Source organism: Erithacus rubecula (assembly GCF_903797595.1).
Source record: "Erithacus rubecula genome assembly, chromosome: 4".
Taxonomy (NCBI): Eukaryota; Metazoa; Chordata; class Aves; order Passeriformes; family Muscicapidae; genus Erithacus; species Erithacus rubecula.
The window spans coordinates 7,074,883-7,101,799 of NC_136686.1; the positions used below are offsets into that span (position 1 = coordinate 7,074,883).

The following is a 26,917-nucleotide window of genomic DNA, read 5'->3' on the forward strand; positions in this document are numbered from 1 at the left end:
AAATGCATATATATATTTATATTCATCTCCTTCAGTGGTGTACGTGCATTCTATAGATTTCCACAGTGCCCTGCAAATGAGGTGAGGATTCTGGTTTCTCCCTCTTCCTGACTCCTGGCTGTCCTCTAGCCACTACAGGCATTAAAACAAAGGCTCAAGGTTTCCCCAAAGCTCAGGAGAGTGCCATGTCCTGGTGGCCAAGGTGTGCAGCGCTGTCCAACTTGTCCATTCTGACCCCCATCCGTTTTGCTCCTTATCCAGCCATCCCCTACCCTGGATTTGCAGGAGCAGCTCATTATTCCCTTTATGCTTAACCCAAAGGTGCAGCAAGAGAGGGAACACTGGAGGACTTTGCCCAGGCTGTCAGTGGTTCCTTGGATGCTGGACTCATCATCTCACTGAAGGTCAAACTCTGCAGTCACTGGAGTGCCAGGAAAGGAAAGGAAAACTCTTCTCATGTTTCTCTCTGAATGCTAGATCCACACTTCCCTTACCTCCGAATTTCCTTGTGGTGATGGGTTTATTTGACTGAATTGTGTGCTTCTCTGATTTAATTGTTATGTTATTAGGGTGAGTAAAATAAAGCTGCAGCTTTTCTTTCGCTGTATTAGTGCAGTTTAATTACATTTGGGAAAGGCAAAAAGGAGAGTGGGAGCTTGCCAACATTAATGCTGTCTGTCATTCACAGCCCATTGATGACAAGGAGTTGAAAGCTTGGCAGTTACTCTGGTAATCAGCAACCTGGCTGATGACGAATGGAAAAGATTATGTGAAATTTCCTGAAAGGGGGGGAAGAGTTCTCCAAAGAAATAAAATACAAAATGAGAACAAAGGGCAGAAAACCCCAAACCCCAACTTCTAAATTCAACATTAAATCCTTTTCATAATGTTTACATGAAAGACCCTACATGAAGCAGATATAATAAATTAAAATTTTCCAGTAGTAAATTGTGTTTAATGCCCATAAAAGGAATATGTTCCTAAAATAGGACAACAAATATGTCCACTTGATTGTTGAAATGGACGTTTTCCCCTCAGCTGAAGAATACATATCACTGGTAAAACTCAAACAACCAAACAAAAAACCTTTTATTGCTATAGATGGTCTCCTGGTAATATTTTTTAATTTATAACACTGAAAAGCAGCTCATCTCTTAAAGCTGTTCCAAATATATAATTCTACAGCATTCAAAATGCAAATACTTTGTTTTCTTTTTTATTCTCTCTACTTCATTTTGTATTTTTAATACAGGAGGATGCAGATATTTCATCTTACTATTAGAAGCATAAGCAACTGTTATTCAGGTTTTAGAGTTATTTACAGCATCTCAGCCTCTGACACAGTAGTGAAGTTCAAGAAAAAGTCATGTTAAATAAGACTTGGAATTACATCAGTGTTTAAGGAGAAATTCTACTTTCTACATGATTTTGCTGTGACCTGTAAAATGCATTATTTGTGATGTTTCGCATTTGTCTTAATTAAAAGCTGAATATCATTCCAAAGCTTTATTTATTTTTTTATTCAGATTTGGGAAGAAATGATGATGACTTGTTTGAGGTTTTGTCCTGTCATTTTTCTGTAGCTGCTGTATATACCTACTCATTTTCACAAGTCACAGAATTGCACTTTGATATTCAAGACTTCAGCTTTTCATTTTGCTCACAATGGGCAAATGAAAAGGTCCTCTGGTATCTATAGTATTATTAGACCATATTTTTAAGAACAAGAAAAACCCATACAACTGGACAATGTGCAATTGTTTGCTGGGCATGCAAGCAGTTGTGAGACTTTTGTCCCTTCTGTTTTGCCAAACACAGCACAGGACAAGAAAGAAACAAATGGCTTTTAATCACGACTTTAAGCAACTCGGGCAATTTAAAGTTTACCAGCAGGCAGTGTTGACTGTGAATAGGGAATTTCTCTGCTGAGCAGATACATCACTGTGTGGCTCCAGGCTTTTCCCCCACAGGCAGAGTACCACAGCTTTGTATTTTATGAGGAGTCACAGGGAACACCTAACCACAGCTGAAAGGAGATCGCTGAGATTTACTGGAAAACAACAAGAGGCTGATTTGGTTGGTAAGTTTAATGTCAAGAACTAGCTGTTTGTTTATTAGCTTAGAAATATCGCACAGGTTAGAGACCTCCTCCCCACTAAAGAAATGATGATGGGATGTTAGTCATTCATCAGACCCACTTTCAAATTTCTGTGAAAAAGATGCAAAATTTAGCAAGAAAAAAATACAAAACAAAAACCAACAACCAAACCTGTTAACTTTTATTTGTGTGTGTGTGTGAGTTAGTGTCAAGTTCCACTGCCTGAGAAATGGGTCTTTCCATCCTGGAATAATAAATAATAAATTATTCTCTCCATGTGATAACCACAGCCAGGCACAACCTGATGTTCCTGAGTGTTTGTTGAGGTTTCAGCCATGTCAGCTCAGGTCCACCACAAATCCCCCTGTCCTGGCAAAGACCACCCAGCCTGTGTAGATCAGCTGTTCCTTACATCCAGCTGAAGACTTGGGAAGGCACCCTTGGAGTGGAGTCAGGCTTGGGAAGTGCAGGCTGGAGTGCGCAGGCACAGACGAGCTCTGCAGGGCACCTGCAGGCAGTCTGACATGGCACAGAAGCACAGGAATGGGGAAGGAAGAACCTAGGAGAGGATGGATGGCACATTTCAGAGCCTGTCACTCAGCAGTGTGTGTCCTCTTCTGCTGTGACACTGTGCTGGCAGAAGTCTGCACTAACTTATCTGTAAAAATCAAACTGCTCAAGAAATGTAAAAAAAATCCTAAACTAGGCTGTATTTGTTCGTTTAACAGGTGGTTTTGAAGCACAGGTTTAATTTAAACTACACATAAATAATTGCCAACCAAGAAGCCAAATTGAGTACAAAATTTCAGTGAAATGATGCACTGTTATACAGGTTTATATTTATTATCCATTTCTGCCTTCTCCCATGGTAATCTGAACTCGATTTGCCCAAGTGCCTTTCACTTAGATAAGGGGATCATTTTCTCCCCTATCAGTTGAAAATTAATTTTTGTCTGTTGCTACCTAAGTGCTCACATAGAGCATTTTCCATCTTCAAAACTAATCATTCAAAATTGAGATGTATAAGCCCTTCCACCTTGAAGTAGCAATCTGTACAACCAAAAGGTAACTATTTAGGGACCCCTTGCTTCATTATGCCAGAATTCCATCAAAATCCCTACAAATACCATCCTTTCTGGGCAACATTGTTCTATAATATCTTCCCCAAAAATTCATTATTAAAAAAAAAAAAAATTAAAACAGTCAAGGAACATTTTGTTGAAATTTTGTCTGCACCCATACAATTGGCACGAAGAGATGTTTGCTGTTCCTGATCTTTGGAGGGTGATGCCTCCAGCCTGACCAAAGGCCTTGGCTAAGCAGATGGAGCAGGATATAACTGATGCAGGAAAGCAATTTTTGAGAGCCCCAGTCTCTTCTGCAGGCAGGGTGAATATATTCTTTGTTTCAATCCATTTGAGCAAGTCAGTTAAGGACTATAAAGCTGAAAAATCAACATTAGAGAAGAAAAAGTAAGATCTCCTATTTTCCTCTGTCAATCTACTGCTAAACCCAAATGTGAGAGGATAAGATCTGCTTTCTCTAAGATTATCAAAGTCATGGCTACCAGAAGCTTCCAATTTAATTCTCCTTTTACAGGTCATTATTCAGTTACTTCATAAAATATTTAAAAATGCAAAAATACTTTTGAAAAGCATCAAGCATAGTTAAGATAGTTTTAATGAACACTTTTAAATGACCTCAAATTTTAATTGAATGACAGTTTTCATACAAAGAGAACTTGATACAAGTCATAAATAACTAAAAATGTCAACTACTATTCACTATTATGTAACATCAGAGGGTGAGAAATTAATTTCTTAATAAAATCTTTTAAACCTAAACCAAATGTATTTAATGTGGATAGATATGATGTTAATTCTATAGATGTTAACTCAGTTGACAAATGAAAATAACCAGATTTACTAATACTGATCAGCTTATTTCTGTTTACAAGTTCACCTAAAAAAAAAATCCATTCCTCTTGCAAAAGACAACTAAAATTTAAAAAGTGAAAAGGAGATCTAAATTACCAATATCAAATCTTTCTGCTTGTTCTTTTAAAGAATACTTGAAACCAAGGTTTTGCATCCAGCTACCCTTGCCTCAGCTGGAATATTTGAGCAACAATTTTTAATATTAAAGACAAAAATAAATAAGAACAATGCTTAGCACATTTGCTCCTTTCTTTTTTTTTTTTTTTCTTTTTTTTAAGTAGGAATTTATTACTCATATTTCCCGTGGGGAAACCACACAGCCTCAAGATTTCCAAAAAAAGGTGCCTGTAATTACTTTTCTAAGCTTATATTCATGCATCTGAATAAGTGAATTGATTGTGAACATGTTCTACAGTTTCTAATAGGTCCTAACCATTAGGCCGATCAAAAATTTCTCAAGCACATTTATATTGTAGCAAAACCGCTGACACTTCAGAACGCAAACTTTCAAGATAAATACAAATGTTTCGCCAGCGATGGAAGCTGTGGGGGAAGGTTTTCAGGTCCAGTTTTGGGGTTCCTAGCCTCTGCCCAGAGCAGGGAACTTGTCGGGGGGCAGCCTGCGTGTGAGTTTGGCTCTGCTCGGTCCCATGTGTGGGAATCGATGGCTTCTTGTATTTCCTCCAGAACATTTCCCAGCGCTGTCTGTTTCATCCTGATCTGGAAGAAATGTGCAAGGTACAGTTTTCCTGTCCAGAATGGATGTTTTGCAGCTCGGGATTTTCAGCCTGCTGTTTGATCAGCAGTAAGTCACCAAACCCAGATGTAACTCCACTAATTGTTGCTCAATATCCAGCACGCTTTCTTGCCTAGCAGGCGATACGGGAATATGCGAGCAGGAATTCAATTTATTCTTGTAAGGATTTGAAATTATTATTTTTTTTTCATTTGAGAATCACTCTGCAGCTGTGCAGCAAAGCCTTTTACATGTACTTCGCCTCTCCTCAATGCATGCATTTAACTCTCCTGCTCTCTACTCATAATATCATAGGACTGTAATATTATATATTTATGATTCTACCATGGCCTGATTTCGAAGCAGAGGGATGCTGTTCGTGCTCGGTGCCGCTGAGAAACACACCAGGCGCTGTCAGGGAAGGGACCTTCCCTGTGCCCTGCCAGGACCGGACCTCCCGGAGTCCCCCGGCCCCTTCTCGCCCAAGGCGCTGCCCGGACAATCCCCCCGCAGCCAAACTTCGCCCTGACCTCTGCGGGAAGCAGGGGGACGGCCGGTACCCCCCTCGCTCCCTCCCTTCCTCCCCGAAAGGCCGGCGCGGAGTTCCTGCCTGGCACCGCACACACCCGCTCCCCAAGGATGCCAAGGATGCTGTGCCCCCGGCCGGGGCACGGAGCATCCCCTCCCGCCGGAGGCGGCCCCGCGCCGCCCCCGCTGCCCCGCGGCGGGAGGGGACAGCCCCAGGCACCGCGAGCCGAGCATCCCGGGGCACCGACCACCGGGGCACTGAGCACCGGACTACCGATCATCGGGCCACTGAGCACCGGGCTACTGAGCGCCGGGGCACTGAGCAGCGGGGCGATGCAGCGCCGCGGCCCCGGCGCATCCCCGCTCCGGCCGGGAGGCGAGGAGGCAGGGCCGGCAGTGGGGGATTCCTGGCCCCCCAAAGGAGGTGGGGGAGGCGGGGGAGGGGAGGCGGGGGGGGAGGGGAGGCTGAGCTCCCGGAGAAGGAGGCGATCGCTCGCACAAAATCCTGCGTCCTCAAAGCAGCCCCGGCGGGCAGGGTATGTATTTGGGGGGCTCCCCCCCGCGCTTCTGCCCCCGCAGGGATGGGGTCGGGGCCGGGGCGGGAGGATCGGCGCAGGGCCCGTTCCCGGTGCGGGATCGGTGGAAGGCGGTGAGGTTCGACCGCCTCCCCCGGCAGGGGACCGAGCAGACGGGGGGATGGGTCCGCCTGTGCTGCCGTGCGAGGGTCTGAGCCCCCCCCGCCGCACCCCCCACCTACCCACCCCCAAGCGCGTCAGGGCTTTGCTTCTCCCAACCAAGCTTCCCCTTGCCTTCTTAAAAAAAAAAAAAAAAAAAAAAAAAAATTAAAAAAATTTATATGTATATAATATCTATGCCCCAAAGCTAGAGAGAGTGAGGCGGGCGGGAGGGGGGGAGCGAGGGGGGGAAGGGCTTTTCTGAGGATCGGGAGAGAGGCGGAGGGAGAGGCGCCGGGAGCTCGCAGCATCCCGTGCCCCGGCCCCGCGGCGCTGCCGCCGCCGGCCGTGCCGAGCGGAGCGGGGCGCGGAGCAAGGTAAGGGCTGGCACCACTCCCCGGGGACCCCGCCTGCCCCTCGGGGGCTGCTCTCTGAGCCCTGCCAGCTCTCCTGGCCCCGCCGAGCCCCGCCGAGCCCCGCCGAGCCCCGCCGCTAAGTTACTTTGTTCGCGGAGTTGCCGCGGAGGCCGGGCTGGGACCGCCGGGCTGGGACCCCCGGGCTGCGACCCCCGGGCCGCTCGTCCCTCGCGTCCCCCCGACCGTGCTCGGTGTCACCGGCCAGCACCGCCAAGGAAGCCCCCGTGGAAAACCGTGCTCGCCTTCCCCGGTAGTTTCCCCTCGCACAGCCGGGGGAAGGGGTGATGGAAGAGGAAGAACTTCCCTTTGTCGTAGGAGAGGATTGAGTGACCTCCAAAGTTTTGTTCCGGGAGGAAACCGCTCGATAAGTTTGGTAGGATTCGTGCCGGTTTGCGTGTAATTTATTGCGATGTTATTTGGTATCCAGCACTCCCAAAGCAACAGAAAAAAAAAAAAAAAAAAAAAAAAAAAAAAAAAAAAAGAAAAAAGACTGGGGACGTTTAGGTAGAGATTTCGGTTCTTTTCATTGCTTTCTTAGGATTAGCGTTTTCTGTCTCTCACTTTCAGATAGGTAGTGTGGAAAACATTTGTAAATGGATGTGCTTGTCCGCGGGTAACACAGAGGGTATGGATAGGAAATGTGAAGAGACCGGGCAGATTTTAAATGTTCCATTCTCTTTGGCAGAAGATCAGTAGTTGAAGATTCCTGCTTGCATAGTCTGTACCTTGACAATATTATCATTGAGAGATCTGCTGATAATGCATGGTATTGATAGCCGTATCAACTTCAGTGTAAGGAATTTTGTGGTTCATTTAGACTTGTGTAAATGAGCTTTGAATATTCTGGATAAATTGATAACTTGGCATGATTATTAAACTTTGCGATTGACTTGTGATGAAGTGAACTCTCAGTTTTTCTAAGGTGGATATTAACAATGCAAGGCTACATTTTAAAAAACCGTGCATCTGAAATTTGACTACCAAAAAAAATCATGCACCTTCTGAGAAGACCAGTTATAGAGTCATTGTAAAATGGCAATCTGTGTTGCACCTATTCATAATAAACAGTTTTGTGATGCCAGACATTGTAAATTCTCTGGTAGTGTACTACAAAAATGGGGGGTGGGCTGATTTCTACTTGTTTGTGGATTTCCTTTAAATTATTAAATGGACTGGTTTTCCCATGCATGATGCGTATGTGAACTGATTCATATTAGTTACTACCCGTGAAATTTCAATGGCACGTTTAAACAGTTTTTGCTTGGCTCTTGAGGTTTGTTTCATTGTCTCAAGCTGAGACATGACAAATCTTTAAAATTTCTTGCTTGTACATTATCCCACCTATCTCCTTTCTTCCTGATCTCCTGTGGTATAATTCAGAGTAAGTGCAGAGAATACCTGAATATCTTCCTGTGAAGTAAAATGCTCATTTTAAAGATACACAAATGTTCTTGGTGGACAAGAGCCATCCCCTTATGCCCTGTATGAAAACCTTCTGGGCTGCTATTAACAAGACTTGCTTTGGTGTTAGTTTGTGATGCCAAACAACAAACATTAGAGAGTGCAAAGATAAAGCTGGTGCTCTGATCTTTGTTTAAACAGGTCATGGTTTTTATTTAATGCTGCATGCTCATTATGGGAACTGTCAGCAGGAATGTAAAGCAGACTGGAGTTCTGATCTGGCATACATTCGTAGATGACTCTGACATTGATGTTTCTTCTTTTTCAGTTAACGGTTCATAGAATATAGTGTCGTTTGTGATCATATTTATTTAATTGAATATACTATATTAAGTCAGAAAAAACCCCCTCTACATTAATGTCCTTCTGGGAACCAAACATGTTCAGATCTGCTGCCTCAGGTGCAGTCCCCCTGACCTGAAGAGTTACACAGAAGTGGACTTTTCTTTTTAGTAGAATGAGTAGAAATGTATAAAGAGATCATTGGTTTTTCAGCCAGCTAGAGTTCTGCCACTGAATTCCAAGAAAGGAGACTCAAATCCTCTGAAACCAGGTAACTGCTTAGTCAATTACCCAGTCAGTTTCTTTTTTTCAGACATATGGAAACAATATCAAATAGTAATTAGAAAACGCATTCGTAATTGAGAATTTTAATGCTTTTCATCCGTGAGAACAATTTTCATCTCAGTTGGTTAATAAACATAATAAAAATAATTCAGTGCAGTCCATTTGATCCTTGCTGAATCCTGTTCTGAAGAATTCATGCGGGATGTGCAAGGTAAGCTGAAGGAAGAGCTTTTCACATGTTCAGTTACATGAAGGAATATTAGAATATTGCAGCAAGCACTGGAAACTTTAATTAGGGTGTTCTGGGTCATACATTGGTTTGGGTTCTGTGATCACTTTCCATAGGTGAATTTCATCTGTCTGAGAGTGTCTGAGAGAAAGTTGTCTCTAATTATTTTTTCTAAATTTTAAATCCTGGCTGTTCTAGGTTATGCTCCAAAATACAAGCAAAGTTGGTGATGTAAGAGAGTTCTTTAAGGTGACTGGATTGTTACCCTTTAACTTCTATTAGAAAAATCATCTTTTCAGCCAATGTAATTACAAATAAACTAGCGTGAGAATGTGATGCTCAGGCAAGGTTGCAGAGTGACAGTCCCTGATCAGATCTATTGCAAAAAGTGGCAGAGCTGTTAGAGCACTGGCTGTTCCCCTGGTTCTGCAGAAACCACCTCTGGAGGTAAAGCAGATCGTTCCTGGGCACTGTTCACTGCTTGACCTCGTTGTTGAAACTGTCAACAAGTGCGACACTTTGGCCGTGCTTTGACAAGGCAGTGGGAATTGTATTGGGATTAACAATTAGCCATCGTGGTATATATGTGGCAACAACTTGCAGTCATAACTGACTTGGGATTCATTACAGTAACTTAAACACAAAATGCTTAGCGTCTTCCATTCAGTCACGATTGAAAATACTGTTATTTGCTACACGATTAAAGACTGAGTTTATGATATCATTTAAATACACTGTAGTCTGTGTCAGACTAGTATCAGTGTAGTCAGGGCTTGTTTTTACTGATTGAGAGGTGCAATGCAGAAATGCATTTCAATTACAAGTATTAGCCCTCACTTGTTACATATGTATAATTCGTATATTTCTGCTAAAAATAAGAGTATATCACTTTTCTTTGCAAGCTTACTTTTTATGTGGTGTGTCCTCTTCGGCTTTTAAATTGAATTCCTCTGCCATGAAGTCAGCCCAGCTTCCCTTATGGCACCGAGGGTCTTGCCATTGAACTAAAGACTGAAGCCAGCAGAGCAGCTGCACAAGTAGCATATGAAGAAGGCTGATGGTGACTGATATTTTTGATTGTTTTTCCTGATTGGCTGTTTTGCACAATCCTCGTTTTTGTGCCTGCTCTCGGAATCGCATCCCTTCTCTTAACGCGCTGTGTAACTCCTGCACGCCACTTTACTCCTTATCACCTTTTCCCTCCTCTCCTGGTTCTTATCATATCCCATCTCCTCTCCACTTCTGCCTTTTGTGATGCTAATCTTGCATTATTTTTTCCTTCTCCGTAAAAGAAAATGGAAGGAAGGCGGTGTGCTGCCATTGCACCGATCATTCTTGTACTACATTGTTTTTCTCCTGTATCCTTTGTTGAGTTTCTGGGGGCTGTAATATTTCTACTTGGAGGTTTTCTACACTGTACTGCTGTTCTGAGTTTTGTCCCCAGTATGAGTGGATTCTGGTAAAAGTTCAAGACACCTTGCCTAATGTAGGGATGGGGTAGATGAGAGCTTGGCTACTGACAGAGGTTAACTGTCTGGTACCTTCAACAAGAACGACAATAAATCTCAATTTCAACACATATTAGTAGAAACCTCAGGTTTGTCAGCATCAAAAAATGTTCAGATTTCACCATGTTGATCAAATAAAACAGAAGGGAAAAGAAAATTTTAAAAAATGTACAGTGAGTGTGTTTCAAAATTCAGTTATTTTCCTCCCAGATATTTTTACATTTTGATCTCTATTTACTTTCTATCCCTAAACTGTATAGTTTTATTTTACCTGCTTTTTATTTATTTATTTATTTATTTTAAAAATCTTTTCACCAGTGCAAATAAGAATTTTCAAGGGAGTTTTCCAAGCAGTCAGTGAATCAGCTGATGGATGGTGCACAATTCAGGGGCAACTTTTCTTTATCTCACATGGACCATGCAGGGGGGCTCTTTGTGGACATGATTTCAGGGTAGGAAAAGTGGCTGTTGACTGTTTTTTCCTTACATCAGGTAATACCTGGAAAAACAAAGGTAACAAACCCACTGACTCCCTCCCTGGACATGAATTAGATGACACAAAGGGTAACAACAGGAGAGATGCAGCTAAATGTGTGAGAAGTGGAAACAGCAAAACTAATATGACAGCATTCTTAATTTTCAAAGTTTTGTGTGTAAGAGAAAAAAATGTAGCTGTTAAGGGTTTGCTTGTTTAATTTTATAATTTTATATACTCCAGGTCTGAGTAGAAAAAGAGACACTGATCCCAGAAGTAGCATCACTATAAATATATTTACATGTGAGCTGTGTTCAACATCCCACCTTTGACATCTGTGCTGGCACTTTGGCATTCCATTCACCTTGAACTACAGGGATGGCTGAGCCACTTCTCTTTTGTGCTCTTGTCCTACCCAGAGTTGTTAGCATCAGATCTCTTTCTGAAATCAGATGAGAATATTGGCAGCAGAAATGAATCCACAGCTGAGCGGTGCTGCTGCAGGAAAAGGGAAGATCCTGTCAATTTATTACACACAAATTCCACTGAAATCAATTTGGATAAAGTGAGTGTTGCAGGCAAGTGGATCTCACCCAGCAGAGCTCGTACTAGGCTAGGAAAGGAGGATGTGGTTGTCACCGGAGAGTAAAGAAAAAGAACATTCTTGAGTTAAAAATCAACACCACACTGTGTCTTAAATACGTCTCAGTACTTCCATTCTTCAGTAAATAACATTTTGAAAGATTCAGGAGTTTAACCGGATGACATGCACAAATTGCAAACTGAAATGTAGAATCAAACCCCACAATCTTGATTTATTCCTGTTGTAATGTCCATTTTTTTGTAATTTCCCCACGTAACCTGTTTTTTTGGCTATTTTCCTTTAGAATGAGTGTTCTCATTTGGGGACTTCTAATCTTTCCTGCATGAATACATACACATGGTTTACAGTAACGTAGCAGATTATGCATTACTGTCAGAGACTAAGGCAAATTTTTTAGAGTGAGGAATGATTTTTGTGGCTCTTAGATATTTATTTAAAATTTCCTTCCCTAGAGGTAATTACTTACATAGATTAGCTATCTCTGCAGGTATTTTTAGATAACTAAAGGTAGTATTGAGCAAAAATAATGTATTTTTCAGGAAAAATATTTTATTTTATTTTAAAAAAATATCAATTTAAATATTTCATTGAAATAGGACAATGTTTTATACATTCAGGCACTATAATATGTAGGATAACAATTATGCATTTAGCCTTGGCAAATATTCTGTCTATTTGTAAATCTTAGAGTACTCCAGTGTTTAAAATATATTGGATGTATGTTAAAGCAGAAGTTTAAGGTGAAAACAAAGCATGATTATTAGGTTGTGTTGATTTTTCAAACTGAATAAATGAACAGTTTATTTGTATGGATGAGAAATTGATTCAGAGAATGATACTGCTAATGAGCCAAAATAAAACTTAATCTTCAAAAATAGAATATTCATTTACTGTATAGTGTTGGGAACCAAGTAGGGAAATGAGAAAAAGTAATTTAAAACCACACAATCATTCCAAATAAGGCTGACAAAGAAGGTTTCTAAGTGATAACTGCCTTAAATAAATACAGAATTGGATTTCTTGGGTAAAGTGCCATTTTTGTGTTTTCTGAACTCAGTGTCTGTATGTTTCCCTGGATGCCTGGTCAGAACTTTGGTGTACAGTAGGTGCAGTATATTTTTTGGATGAAACTTCACAGTAGTGGATGTTGCCACTTAGTCCCAAAACCCAAATAATTTATCTCCTTTCCTACCTGTGGGTCCATACAATCTTTTTATAACAGTTAAAGCTCACAAGTATGTTAGTACTCTTTATAAAGAAAGTAAGTGGAGAAATGTGCAATATTTATGTTCTAGAGCAAAGGAAGTAACTAATTTGAAGAAAAAACAGTTCAGCCAAGAATTTTCTCATACTCTATGTGGCAGGTCATTGTAACCTGCAGAGAAGAGCAGTGATGTGTGTTTTAGAATGGTGAGAATAACTTGAGGGATTTTGCTGCCTTTTTGTTTTTTCTCAGTGCAGGTTAAGTTGATTGAAATTACAGAGAAATAAGAGGTTTTATTTAAGCCACTGGGGTTTTTTTTCATGTTAGAAACCTGATTGCTCAGTGCCCCATAGATCTGCAGTTAACAGATACATGAGATGTATGATGAGGCACCAAAGTATCCATTGATATATGAAATATGAGATTCTAAACAGAAGAGGACAAAAAGAGTAGGGTCTTGAGGCTTACAGGTAATTTAGAATTACCCTGAATTTATAATTTCCCTGGTTTTGCTTATATGGGTGGAAATAGCTATGACTTCCAGGGAAAAGATACAGTCACAGAACTGAGTATCATTTGACTGATGATGAACTTATATTTGCTGGCACAGAAAACCACCTCAGACATTTTATAAAAAAGCTAAGAAGTGCATAATCAGGTTTTTTTTTGGTTTTTTTTTTTAATGGAATGGAAAATGTTCCTATCTCCGACAAATCTTATTCATTTAGGAAGCCTAATGATTCCATCACCAGAAGTGATCAAATTAAAATCCACAAGTGTCTCCATGACATTTGGCTGTTCTGCCTTCCCTCTAAAGTCCTCATTTGTCAGGTGAGCACACCAGGCTGCCCAGGGGAGGCTCAGTATTCTGCTTTCCCAGGACCTGCATTCTGTTCCAGAAGATGGAGAGGAGGAAGAGGAAAGTTTATCTCCCTGGAAAGGTTTTCATCAGCACTGTGATCTCCCTGGCTCATTCTTTCCCACAGAATAATGCATTTTTGGGATTATTTCAATATTCATTTTCTGGTGGCAGAACTGAAGATAGCAGACTGATTCCATTGATTGGCCTCTATCTGAACTGTCTGAAATGGGTATTTTAGCAAAAACCCTCAGTATTTTCAGCCTATTTCTCAGAGTAAGTGGTTGCTTTTCTAGTCTCAGTATGTTCATTTACTGGTGGTCAGTTTGTAAAGAGCATTTTGCAGGAGGTTAAAGCAAAAGCAGAAATTTGTGATAGCGAAGCTGGAGGTTGTAAAAATGTTACTGTGATGATGCAGAGTACTCTGGAGTGATTTAGTGATTTTTGGGGGTTTAAATAAAGGGTCTACTTCCTTATGTAAGGAGTGATCTGACAGTTCATGAGCCACTGTAGCAAGGGAAGACCTGGACCTGGTAGAAAAAGATTAAAATACAGCTTTGATATGTTTTAGCTGCATGGAAATGTTGCCTTTTTTTTTTTTTTTTTTTTTTAACTACATTTTGTTCTTTCACTGTCTCCTCAAACCCCAGCTTGTCAGGCAGGCTGAGCAAAATGAACATGTTTTCTGTGGTTGCATCTTTGCCCCTAACCTTGGTACTGCCTAGAGGAGTCCCAGCAGTCTCTTTCTTTGTCTCACTGGTGGTGGAAAATCTGGCAACTACCCCTGTTCAGCTTCTTGCTGGGATGTGCTACAGTCACATTGTTCTCCTTGACCTCCAGATGTTTGCAACTTAGCAAAGTTCATTCCTCAACAGAGAAGACCTTTATAGTTTTCTCCCAATTAATTACTTTTTTTTTATTACTATCATTATCATCATCAATATTTTATCCTGGTTTATAATTATTTCAGCGACATCTGCTTGAGCCATGTTTCTTCAATTCTGGATTCATATTGTGTGCTGCTGGAGTTATTTTCAAGAAGTGTCAGTGGGGTCTTTAGACTTGAGACAAAGGGTGGATGATGGAGAGAACAATGGGGTCTGTGGAGTGAGATTTGGGGAGAGATGGTAGACATGAGAGTGAACCAAGAGTAAAGCAAAATTTGTGAGTGGAGAAGTGAGATAAAAATAAAACATTGGCTTGAAATAAAAAAAAAATTAAAAAAAAAAAAAGAAAAAAAAAAGAAAAATAGAATGCATAAAAAGGCTGGGAAGTTAATGTAGATGGGGAAATATTTATGTTGGTGAGATACAACACCAGAAATTTCTGGCTGAAAAATAAAAAAAAATCTTAATACAAAGATTTATTTGAGGACCTCATAAAGTACTTAAGTATATCTGGGTAGTCCTACCTGCCTAGTCCAGTAATTCTTCAGGAGAGGTGTTTCAATCCTCACAGTTTATGGCCTGATGTGAAACCTTCTCAAGGCTGGAGCAGGGTCCATTGCACACAGTGGACTTGGGGGCCCATTTGAACACACTGGAAAAAACAGCAGGAAAATAATGTACAGAGAACATTCCTGCCTTCAGTAAGGAGATGGCTTAGCTGATTTAATAGCTTTTTCTCAGTCTGTGATTCCAACAGCCAGGTTTGTGATATTTATTTTAGTATTCATGTTCTTGCAGTCCTTTTTACATTTCTCTGTTTTTCCCTGGCAGACATCCTGCAGCTCCATAAGTCTGGGGGAAGAGGATGGTTAGCATGTTGTTGCTGTGGGGATCTGAGTCTTAACTCTCTGTGTTGGTAATGCTGGGCATATAATTTTAAAACTTGCATGCTACAGCAGCAGATAATTATTTCCCTGCTGCATTTTATACTGTGGTTTGGGAAAGCAATACATTTCAGAATATTAAAAGAAAGGAAAAGTTACGATTTGGGGGACTATTGGAAATGGAAACAGAAAGAGGGGAGTAATGGGTGTCAGTCTGGTTATCAGTCAAGCTGGAAGGAGACAGCTTGTTCTGTCGAACACCAAGAATGTCAGTAGTCAGCCAATCACTTATGCAGGAAGAAAACCATAGACTGAAAGGTAAGGTTCAAAGACATCTGTGTATGTTTCTGAAATGAGCTTGAAATCAGCTTGCTATTGAATTATGCTTACTGATCCTGTGTGTTACACAGAAGATTTCTGTTTAGCACAAGGCGTTTCTGTGATTGCTGTTCTTTTTTTTTTTTTTTTTTTTTTTTTTTCTCAGGATCTGTCTTCCCTTCCCTTCCCTTCCCTTCCCTTCCCTTCCCTTCCCTTCCCTTCCCTTCCCTCCCTTCCCTTCCCTTCCCTTCCCTTCCTCCTTCCCTTCCCTTCCCTTCCTTCCCTTCCCTTCCCTTCCCTTCCCTTCCCTTCCCTTCCCTTCCCTTTCCCTTCCCTTCCCTTCCCTTCCCTTCCCTTCCCTTCCCTTCCCTTCCTCCCTTCCCTTCCCTTCCCTTCCCTTCCCTTCCCTTCCCTTCCCTTCCCTTCCCTTCCCTTCCCTTCCCTTCCCTTCCCTTCCCTTCCCTCCCTTCTTTTTCTGTTTTTTATGTGTCCAGGGCTGGCAGTGAGTGACTGTCACTGAACAGAAAACTCAATATGTTGCTACATTTCCCCCCCTCCCCTTCCTTTACTTTTTTAAATTTTTTTTTTTCATCAAAGGAGACAGGTTGTCCCCGTTTTTCACCTGGATATAGGATGAACTTTTTGCTGGGTGTTTGCTGACATTCTCTCAGGCTGGCCTAATGGGGTGATTCACTCACTTTCCAGTGTGCAAGGGCTGATTCCCTGCCTAAAAGAGCTCTTCAGCACTAAAGGGTGTGTCGGGTGGTCTCCTGATGTGCTTCTGTTCCCAAACAAATTTGTCTTTTGAGTTAGATTATGTTGGTAAGTGGTATTCCACTAACCTAGAAAGAGGAAGAGAGCCAAAGGGTGGATATCGGGGTACCTGCACATTTCTCCAGAGTTTCTGCAACAGATTTGACATCGGACTTGTGGTGAGTTGTAAAGCACAGAACCCAAAGAGGAGGCTGACAGAAGCTTTTCTTCACCCGCTGTGAGCTCCTGAGAGTTCCTAAAGCTAAAGGGGATTCTGGGTCTCTAAGGCAGTGCTTTAACTCCTTTGGAACCCCGGTTCAGCTGTGTGTAAGGTGGGCACAATCCCTGAATTGTAGATAAAAGGCTGTGTTTTCCAGGTAGTTCTAAATCCTTGTGTAGAGCTGTGCAATCATAAATTTTTTAATCTTACTGGAGAATATTTCTAGAGGTCACCAGTTCTAACAGTTTCTTTCAAACAGAAGTAGGTTCACTTAGAACAGTTTGCCCCCTATAAAATCTCTGACCTTAACTATTCAAACTTCTTTACAAATGCATCATTTAATACAGGAAGCTCCTTAGGGAAGGTTCTTCACATCTGCTGTCATAATTTCTTATTTCCTAAATGCAGCAATTTATACTTGATTATTCTTACAAGGATCGTGCCTCCCTTCCCTCCCCCTGCTCTGGCACATTCCTTTGTGCTGCTGCTTCTTCTGTAGCCTGAGCGGCATCGGAAAGTGTTTGAAATCCCAAATTTTCTTTGTTGTTATTCTAGCATTTCCTTACCACTCCATTCGAAGGGAGGGCATGTAGATAGGAATCTGCTTCTTCTTTTTTTTTTTTTTTTTTTTTTTTTTTTTTTTTTTTTTTTTTTTTTTTTTTTTTTTTTTTTTTCTGAGGCTGTTTTGCTGCGGCTTGTTAGTGACAGCAAATTGTCATCGTCTTACAGCCATTCAGCCAGCAACAAAAACCAAGCTGAATCTTTCATTTCGGCTTCCTGAGAACAAGATTTCCCCAAACAAAAATACCCTGCCACTTCTTGGAGCACTTAACATCTGCGGTAGTTAAGCAGAGGGCTGCAGCCCAGATTTTTAAAGATGCTTAAGTGCTTGACTGCCACTAAACTAAATTGGACCTAAGTACTTGTAAATAGCTCTAAAAATTTGAGTGACTGTGAAGGCTTCCCTCATCCATCACTCTCCACCGTGGTCCCTTCAGAATGGCAGAAAGGCACATCAGCATGGCCACAGAAAATGCTTCTAGTCCTGCTCTCCAAAACTCTGCATATTAAGTGAATTGCTGCATTCTAGCATGGCTTTTCATGAAATACATCTTTGAGAGTCAGATTGCTTGTATTCCCTAGAAGAAAAGAGCCCCTGCTTGCATGAAAGTCAATATTTAAGTCAGGCAACTTTTTAAAAGGATGCAAAGTTATACTGTAAAAAATACCCACCTTTATAACTCATAATCCATTTTTTATTAAAACTGGGAAATAAGAGCAAAATTCACATTTAAATTACTTTCTGCTGTTTCTAGGGGATACTCTTTTGCATTCCAGTTGATTTCACGTTGTTCTTCCCCTATCCATTTTCAGTACTGCTGTTCTAGACTTGTATAACCTTCAGGGAAAATTTATTCCCAAACACAAAACCTGTATGGATTTTATATTTTTTCAATATTTAGTAACATTTAACTGTGTGTTAGCCTTGGAATCACTCTGTTTTCCTGTGAATACAGAATGCTGGGCTAGCACTGACTGAAAAGTGTTTGAAGAGGGAAGCCTTTCGTATTTATGTCCTTCATCCAAGGAGTTGTGTCCTTCTCAAGGAGTTCCTTGAGTGATGCTATGAAACCAGGATCAAGTGCACAGAAAGCCATTCTCTTCTGTTGATGTGAAGAACAGGCACTTGCAATGCTTCTGCCTAATAAATGCCATGAGTTTGGAAAAAAACTAGTTAAACTAGTTCTTGTTCAATTAACTTGCATTTGAGGTGTGTGTAGTCCTGTATTCTGGTTAAAGTTTGGTGGGGTTTTTTGAGGGAGGATGGGGAATGAAACTACATCAGTTCTATGAAAAAAAAAAAAAAAGAAAGAAAATAAATGGTTGTATGTGGATACTGGTGAAAGTCAAGGAAAGAAGCAGCTTGGATTCTCTCAGGCTGGTCAAGGAGAACAAAAGATAAAGAATTATAACAATGGTTAAGCACCTGCTGGATGTGTGAGAGATGTGATGTTTTCATGAAAGCCTGTTCACCAGGGGTGTTACCTGCCTTGCACCATTGAAATCACTTCTGTCCTTGCTACGATCTACTCTATATAAGTGAGATTTGATACTTTAACAAGGAGCTTTTACTTCTCTTCTGAATGAAGGGAGTTTGTTGTTACATCCTTTTCACCGCTCTCCTAGCCCAACAACAGTTGCCTTGGAAAAAACCATTTTGATTTGATGTAGCTTTCTGAACGACAGTCTTGTCTTTTGGGGTTGGGTTAAAAGTCTGAAATACTGAAGCTATGTTCTGTAGCAAGTTTACTTTCACTCCAAGCTTCCCACCCCTAACTAAAGCAAGTTTGTGCTGTGTACTGCCCTCATCCCTCCGCCTTCCCCTGGCGTGGAATAGCGCGGGTCCCGAGCGGGTGAAGCGCCCCGCAGTCACGCTGCCTCTCTCCCCTCTGCTGCAGGTGTTTGGCAGGGGGCTGTGCTGGCTGGGCTGGGGGCTGCCATGGTGCTGGCCCCTGCAGCAGGAAGATAGCAGAGATGGTGGCCTGAGAGCGCCGGCCCCGCGCGCAGACATGGCCTTCGCCCAGTCCCACATCATGGCAGCCAGGAGGCACCAGCACAGCCGGCTCATCATCGAGGTGGACGAGTACAGCTCCAACCCCACGCAGGCTTTCACCTTCTACAACATTAACCAGGGACGGTTCCAGCCCCCACATGTGCAAATGTGAGTATTGTGCTGGTGTTATTGCTCTGGCACAGCCTTCTGAATGGTTATTGCCTTGTCGATGTGCTGTTTGATGGGCCAGTCAAAAAGAATTCAAAGAAAGCAGTTTTGCTGCCTTTCTAATAATATTTACTATAATGACAAGAAATCACTCCGTTTGAAAAGTACTTTGTTAAAAGATGAGAGAAAGATTTCCTCGCTGGTGTATTTCCTCACTTACGTATTAAAAAGAGAAATAAAGAACAAGCGGTGGCAATAAAACACGAGATGCTACAAGGATGATACTTTCTGCAATCTTAATAATGTTTGTTTGCTTTGTGCACTTGCATATTGATGTACATGGATGCTGGAAATACTAAGCCTGGATCTGTACTGCACACATTTCTGTTTGGTTGGTTATATTACAGCTGCATACAAGGGAAAAAATCATATCAATACATAAAATACTGTGGGCACCCATCCGACAACTTACTTTCTGAAAATGCCAAGTGCTGTAAGAGTAATTAAAATAATGTGTTTGTTTCTGACTTCTTATATAATGACAACATCAGTAAAATTAACTGCTCTAGATGATTTACTTGTAACGTAAACTGGAGAATTATAATTACGAAATGAAACCTGCCATAAAGTTTAAAGCCAGAAGGAAGAGCAAAACAGTAAAGCTATTACAAATAAATTAAGTATAAAATTCTACTGTAAAATATTTTTATAGGGAATAAAAATGTCTGCACCGTTTTATTATGTTTATTAAAAAGAGAAGCAGCCTTATCTTTAGATCAGATGGCTCGTTTTCATTTTTTAAAGGAAACCCTTTTCATTTAGGAAGATTGAACAAATAGTCACCTAGTTTACATTTTTTGTGTATAATATGATTTGATAACTTAAAAACGTAGGTCATGGTTTCTGCAGTTAAAAAACTCAGCACTTGTGACAGGTTGAACGCTGTGTGTCTATTTAGTGAATGCTTCTTAGGCATAAATTAGATTATATTAAAAAAAATCTGATGACTAACATGTATATCAAGATGGTAAGCAAACACTTGTTTTTTGGGGGCAGTATATTATGGTCTGTGTTGGGGTTTTTTAGATCCCACTGAAATGCAAACAGTAAAATGAATTGAATGTTAGCACTGGGAAACATCTTTTGTTTATAGAGCTGGCAAATGGTAGAAAAAGTACAAACAAACAAATGTGGGTTCAGAAATACTTTTACAAATAAAAATGCCAAATGCAGGTTGCCTGATTTGTTGAGGCTTAGCTATTCTTTGTGAATATTCAGACAGATTCTGGGCACTCAGGAATTTGTTTCCTGATCTTAAAAGCTGAAAGTTTTTTACTGGGCTGAAAATAAGTTATTTATTAGCATTCACTTGGTTCTCAACAATATGCTGTTTAAACTTCTAACCAGTAAGAAATCATGGTAGTGGAGGCTTAGGCAGTCAACTACATGATAGAAACCCAGCACCCAAGCAGGGAGTTGAAAATAAGCTATCCTTAGAAAATAGTTCCTCAGAAAAGTTTAGCAATTTCTCATGAATGATTAATACTACTGAAGAAGCTTGTGCAAATAGAAAAACAGGCCAAATCAATTGAAACATGTACCACAATCTGACCTACGCTTTCTCTTTGTACAGAAATAGTAAATAATGTTTCTGAATACCAGCAGGACTGCTTTTTCTTCCTGCCAGTGAATAGAATAGTAACAAAGAAGAGAAAAGTAGACATAAAAAGGGTGACAAAAGCACCTTTTATTCGCATGATTGTTGTGGGTGAAATCTTAGCCCTGCTTCTGTGCATGCAAGTTTTGTCCTTAACTTCAGGGAGGTGAAGGCTTTGTGCATGGCTCAAAATACCTCCATTAGTGATGTTGCAGGCAATCATAAACATTTCACACAGACCTGTTAACATCTGAACTCACAGCAAACTACTTTAACCATGGGGGGGAGGGCTGTGTGCTCCTTTTCTTCTGGATTCAGTCTTGCAGCTCTTCCTTGGTCCTCTGTGCAGGTTTGGGTTTATTTGACATTTCAGCCCTTTCTAGACCTTTCATAGTCTGGCATCCCTTGCTTGTGAGATGACTGAGCTGCCTCTGACAGGAAGGGTGGTGAATTCTGCCAGTGTTTTCAAGTCCACCAGTCATTTCTGGAAAGTGCGTGGCTCAGTCCTTCCTGAAGTACTGAAATCTAGTGTATAAACTAACCTCTTGAAGTGTTTTTGCTCTGAGATGTTCCAACTTCGCTTTTCAGTTTCTCTGCAAGTTTTCCTACTGATCTAAAGAAAAACAAAAGCATTTGCACAGAAATAATCAGCAGATCTGTATTCCTCTGCTTGTGCTGCAAGCTGTGCATTGGGTGTTGGTGTGACAGCTGCTGTGGGAATGTGTTACACAAGAATATGGGGATTGAGCCTTCAGAAATTATTTCCAGTAATACAGCTTCGATGTGTTTGTGAAACTTGACATATGCTTTTACCTATATATGGTCTCAGTGCGTGCATGTCACTTCAACATGAGAAATCTGCATCTCATTTATTTGGGTGGGTTTTTATTTTTTTTCTTTTTTTTTTTCTTTTTTTTTTTTTTTTTTTTTTTTTTTTTTTTTTTTCCTTTTCCTGTGTGTGTTGATGCCCTTTTCCCACGAAAATTCCCTGGCCTGTTGCAGAGAATTTAAAAGTAACACATACCTCAGCAACCAGGAAAATGCTGTCCACACCTTCCCCATCCCCATCCCAAAGCATGTGCATTATGTGCTGCATGGGGTTGCCATGGTAAGTCCGCTGTTCTTTCCACACAACTTCCTATATGAAATGTACACTGCTCCATAACACCCAACTCACTGCTGTCCCAAGCTTTAAACAAATTCTGGAGGAGAAGCACTATCTGCTTTAAAGGCTACTCTACCACAAAAAGTCAAAAATGTGGTGTTTTAGACCAGTCCAAATCCTTATGTTTGCAGTACCCATGATATAAAGCTGGCACAGTAATGCCATCTGTAACTCACTTTGGGAAGTGTTGGGCAGGGAGAGCAATAATTCAGTTTTCTGGACTGAAGTTTAATCCTTTTAGCTTGAGCAGCTACAGTGATAGCCAAGATCAGCCCCTCATCACTTTTACACAAGCATCCCGGTTCATTTTGTGCATCATCCTTCACACAGCTCCCACCTGAGGGCAAATCCTCACCATTCCCCACCCACATTCCTTTGCATCCCTGCTGCCCGCCCTGGAGCCTGCCCTGGGCAGCTCCCTCCTCCTCCAAAACAGAGGCATTTTTAACATCTCAGCCCTTCATCTGCCCATCCCCATGAGCCCTACACGAGCTGTTTCCAGCTGCTCAGAGTCCAAGAATTGCACTCTTTGCCACCCAAATTTTGGAGTTCCCACTGCATCCTGGCTTACAAATGCCCCTGGCATGTAGTGAGGTTGGATTTGGTCACAGCTGGGTTTACTCCTCAGCTCATATTTAGCTACTTTCTGCTCAAAACCTGGAACTTTTTACCAAAAGGCTGCTCCTCCAGTTTTGCTGTAAAAACCCCAATATTTCTTCTTCCTATGTGGGAAAGATGGGTACAAAATAATTGGTTCACACTCTGGTTTTGTAGTTATTTTGTGGAAAATGCTAAGACCTTTTTCTGTATTTAACAAGATTTCAATGTTTTAGATTTGTTCCTCACCCTCTCACTAATCCTGTGAAGTTGTCAAAACCACCTCAGTTTATCTGCTTATAAATCTCATAGAATTTTTTGACACAGAGAAAAGGTTGAGTGATTAAAGCTTATTATCTTACACCTTTTAAGCAATAAAATGCTTTTTGAAAATTTACCTAGTAAACAGAAGTGGTATTATTAAAAGCAAAGATCTCTATAATTTTTTCCCCTGAGTTTGTTTATGTAAAAGTGAGCTCCTGAATTGAAGCACAACCAGCAAGGGATAGAAATAAGTACTGTATATTGCAGCAGTGAACTAAACTAAATTTTTTTTGTCCTTTCAAAAGAAATGTTATAAAAGTAAAATACTTCATAACAATTCTGTATATCTCTCTGGTTTCTAGTGACACTAATATAGCTCTTGCATCTCCTGCTTTTTGATTTTTTCACCAGAATTCCCTAACTGGAGTAATAGATACAGTATGGCTGCATATAGATAGATTTGCTTCTATATATTTGAACAAAATATGGATTGAGGTTAAAATGATTGATTTGAAAACAAGTATTCCTTCTATAGCAGAGAGGTGTTCTCTGATTTCCTCTTGCAAATTATGAGTCTCATCAAGCTGGGTTAGATCTTTTCATTTCTCCAGTTTTAAATTTAGAGATTGGGTTCTGAACAATGCAGCCTCACCCCTCACAGCATCTGATTTCATTTAGTGTAATTAAGCCCAGAAAGTCTTCACTTTGTCCTGACAATAGTCAGGCTTTAGCATGCATTTACAGCTGTTAGGAGAGTTTTTATGTTGCTTTGCATTAACACACTGAAACATATCTCCAAAATGTGTTAATTAAATTTGCTGGAATTAAGGAACTTGCAGAAAAGGAGTTATAATTAGAAAAAAAAATTAAACTTATTTAGGTATCTAAAATAAATCTTTTCCCTGTGTACAGTGTAATCATATTTAAACAATGAAATGGGATAGTACTTTTCCTTTGAAACCGGCAATGCCTTTGATTTATTTGTAAGTATTTGTGTCAGAGTTACTGCCATAGTCCAATCTCTTTTCCTTAATCTCTTTAAATTAATCTATCTGCCCAACAAATACTGAAAATGTTGTGATGTGAACATCAAGAATTTTTACACCTCCCATTAGTGTTAGGTTTGTTTTAATAAATCCTTCCATCAGGCAGATTTAGAAGTCTGTGCAATCTTTTGTAAAGGTAAAAAGTGGCATTAGAATTGCAAAGCAGACACTAAGAAGTACGTAAATACTTTATAACCTTGTTATGATGCATTTCCTACAGGGTTGATCCGGTGCCCCACGACGCTCCCAAGCCTCCAGGATATACACGATTTGTCTGTATTTCTGATACTCACTCAAGAACTGATCCCATCCAAATGCCATATGGAGATGTGTTAATACATGCTGGTGATTTTACTGAGCTGGGGCTTCCTAGTGAAGTAAAAAAATTCAACGAGTGGCTAGGTAGGTACTGAATTCTGTGTGGATTCAACAGTAAATTTGTTTACAGATTGTATTTGCCCCTTCTGCCTCCCAGTTAAAAACCATCATGCACTCAGAAATCATGAATATTAATTTGACTTTTAAATTTGAATGGCAGTGAGCAGGAATCTGATTTTTTTCCCCTTAGTTTCAACAAATATTTTTTGCATTTTTCCAACTGAGCAAATAGGATTTGTGAGACTATTCATCTGTTCTGCCTTCACACTCTCAAGTGTACATTAAGCAACTTCATGGTGTTAGCAACAATTGAAGTCAGGAGGCCTTTAATGATTTACATAAAACCTCTTCCCTACATTGTTACAGCTTTGCTGCCTCCCCCAAAAAGTTGTTGTGACTGAAAACATTTTTCAGTTTAACCTCAGAGGGTTCATAGGTTTGGGGTTTTTTTATATCTGAGGCTCAGCTGCTCCACAGAGATGAATTCTGAACAAAGCAAACCGTGTGTGCCTGTGGTTGCTGCCTTGGATGTAGCAGACCAGATGTAGATGCCTTCTGTAGGCAACTTTTGGCATTGCTAACTGAAATTCTGTTCCACTGGGCAAGGGAGTGATGATTTACATGTGCTTCTGCAATGTTTTGTATATGCTAAAAAAAAAAATAAAACCAAAAAAAAAAAAAGAAAAAGACAGTGAAAATTGGAAAGCGTGTACTGTATCCAGACAAAAACCTTCATCAGTGCTGTTCCTGCAGCATTGCAGATACCTTAATTTAGAATAAAAGTGGCTTCTGGATTCTAAGACTTCATTAATAAAAAAAAAGGTGAGAAGGAATGAAGGAACTGGAGAGAGAGAGAGAGGACACAGTTTAAGAGTAATGGGTTTCAAGTTTTTGTGTTGATTTTCTTTCTTATGGTTGATATTTTTGAATTTATTTCCTGTCTTTTTCTCTTTTATTTCTTTTTAAAAAATTTTTTAATTTTTTTGCTACATATTGCAGCATTCTGCACTAGGAAGGCACAAAGTAGACAGATGCATGTAGGCTGAAATGGAATTTAAAAAGGAAAGTCAGGACTTCACAATTTAAACAAATATTTACTAGCAAATAATCATCTGCAAGGCTGATAAATATTTATTTGAGCTCAAGAACCCAGTAATGTGCCGTACATGGAGCAATTGTCTCATTCTGTAACTCTGAAGGTAGGAAGAGCATGTGGAATAATTGATACAGAGCCATCAACTCTGTCTCTGCACCCAAATGGAAGAGGTTGGTTATAAAACAGCAAGTTTTGACCCTATTTTGTAGGTCTCTACCATGTATTATAGTAATGCACTGAAAATAGCATTTACAAATTATTCAAACCATATGGTTACCCCTTCTAAATAATCCTGATTTTATTTATCTGAAGGTGTGGGAAGAGAAATGCTCTGGGATATTGCTGTTGAGCAAGGATGGGGCTGTGCACATTGCTTGCTGCACTGTTTTTGTCTCCAGTTCTCCATCTGCCTCCCTGCTGGTCACAGCTGTACAGTGTTCTGAAGATGTCTGTAAGCTGAAATCCTCTCAGAATGGTAGGGAGATTTCCCAAGGCATTCCTGTGATGCTCTCTTCATCATTTTTATTCCAAAAACAAAAGGCTTAATTTTCTGACTTTTCAGGCATGCTTCCAATTTCATGGTAGCGTGCGCTTGGGAAAGGTGATCTTGGAGTTATATTTTTGCAAGAGCATCTTTGAGATACAGGAAGATAAAAGGTTTTTGTTTAGTTTCTTGGCAATTTAAAATAAAGATTTAACTTAATTTTCAAATAAAGTTTTTGTTTGGTTGTTTTAAATGAGCAGTTTATCAATACTCTTGAATGCATTCACAATATCTGCAGTAAATGGCAGAATGGTTAAAAGTGTTCCCATTGAGGAGTTTCAGAAGGTTTTGCTGATTGTCCATTTTTTAGTGAAGGCATTACTCTCCAATAGTTTTGATTTTTCTAGATAGCTGCTTCCAGTACCTCCCATAATTTTGCAATTCCACAGCCAACCCAACCTTCTCCTTCTTCCTCAACATTTTACTGGTTTCTTGAGAAGATAACTGACAGACTCTGGCACCGACTTTTCCTCCTCTGACATTCTTCCTTGCTGCTGCCAGATTTCCCTGTTTATTCCTTTATGCACAGGGCTTGCTTTTCCACTTATTTTGTTCTTTGTCTAATCCATGTCTCCTGCTGTCATTAGATTACAACTTTGTTTATGCCTTGCAATAAACACTAGGTCTGCTACACCTTCCCTTGATCTCAGCTTCCCCTCAAGCACGAGATACAAATCCTCCTTCTGCTTTTGCTCCATGTCTTTATGCTCAGCATTGATTCCCACCTTTTAGTTTGCAGTTCTGCCATACCCTCTTGGGTCTGTGCCACCGTGGTCTCTCTCTGTTTCATCTTTCCAGATGAACTTGCCCTTCAGCAAGTTCAGATTTTATCTCTGCGCTTTGCATAAAACTCCTGTGCCTGTGTGATGGAAAATTTATTTTACATTACCATCATTAACTTCCATGGGCCTTATGGTTCTATCAAGCACATGCTCAAGTGTTGTGCTAATAGAGGCACATCGGCTGGATGAGTCATCCCTAAAATCTGTTCTCTTTTTCTGACTGCCCGTGGGCTCCCAGAAAGGGACACCAGCTCGGATAACGATCCCACTATTGTCCCTGCCTGGGGCTGCCAGCACAGGTGCTCTGT

General features: G+C 40.5%; 1 protein-coding gene and 1 long non-coding RNA gene across 2 annotated transcripts in view; one reads left to right on the plus strand and one right to left on the minus strand.

Annotated features, from left to right (window-relative positions):
* Positions 1 to 6,263: 6,263 nt before the first annotated feature.
* Positions 6,264 to 26,917, plus strand: part of MPPED1 (metallophosphoesterase domain containing 1) — a 58,897-nt gene continuing 38,243 nt past the window's right edge. Inside the window, exons 1-3 of the mRNA XM_079303828.1 lie at positions 6,264 to 6,350; positions 18,818 to 19,080; positions 24,030 to 24,211. Of these exons, the coding sequence (XP_079159954.1) occupies positions 18,929 to 19,080; positions 24,030 to 24,211 (334 nt within the window). The 5' untranslated portion in view covers positions 6,264 to 6,350; positions 18,818 to 18,928. The remainder of the gene's footprint in view (positions 6,351 to 18,817; positions 19,081 to 24,029; positions 24,212 to 26,917) is intronic.
* LOC306801114 overlaps positions 16,964 to 26,917 on the minus strand; it is a 212,035-nt gene continuing 202,081 nt past the window's right edge. The window contains exon 2 of the long non-coding RNA XR_013773991.1: positions 16,964 to 17,032. This is a non-coding gene — a long non-coding RNA (uncharacterized lncRNA). The remainder of the gene's footprint in view (positions 17,033 to 26,917) is intronic.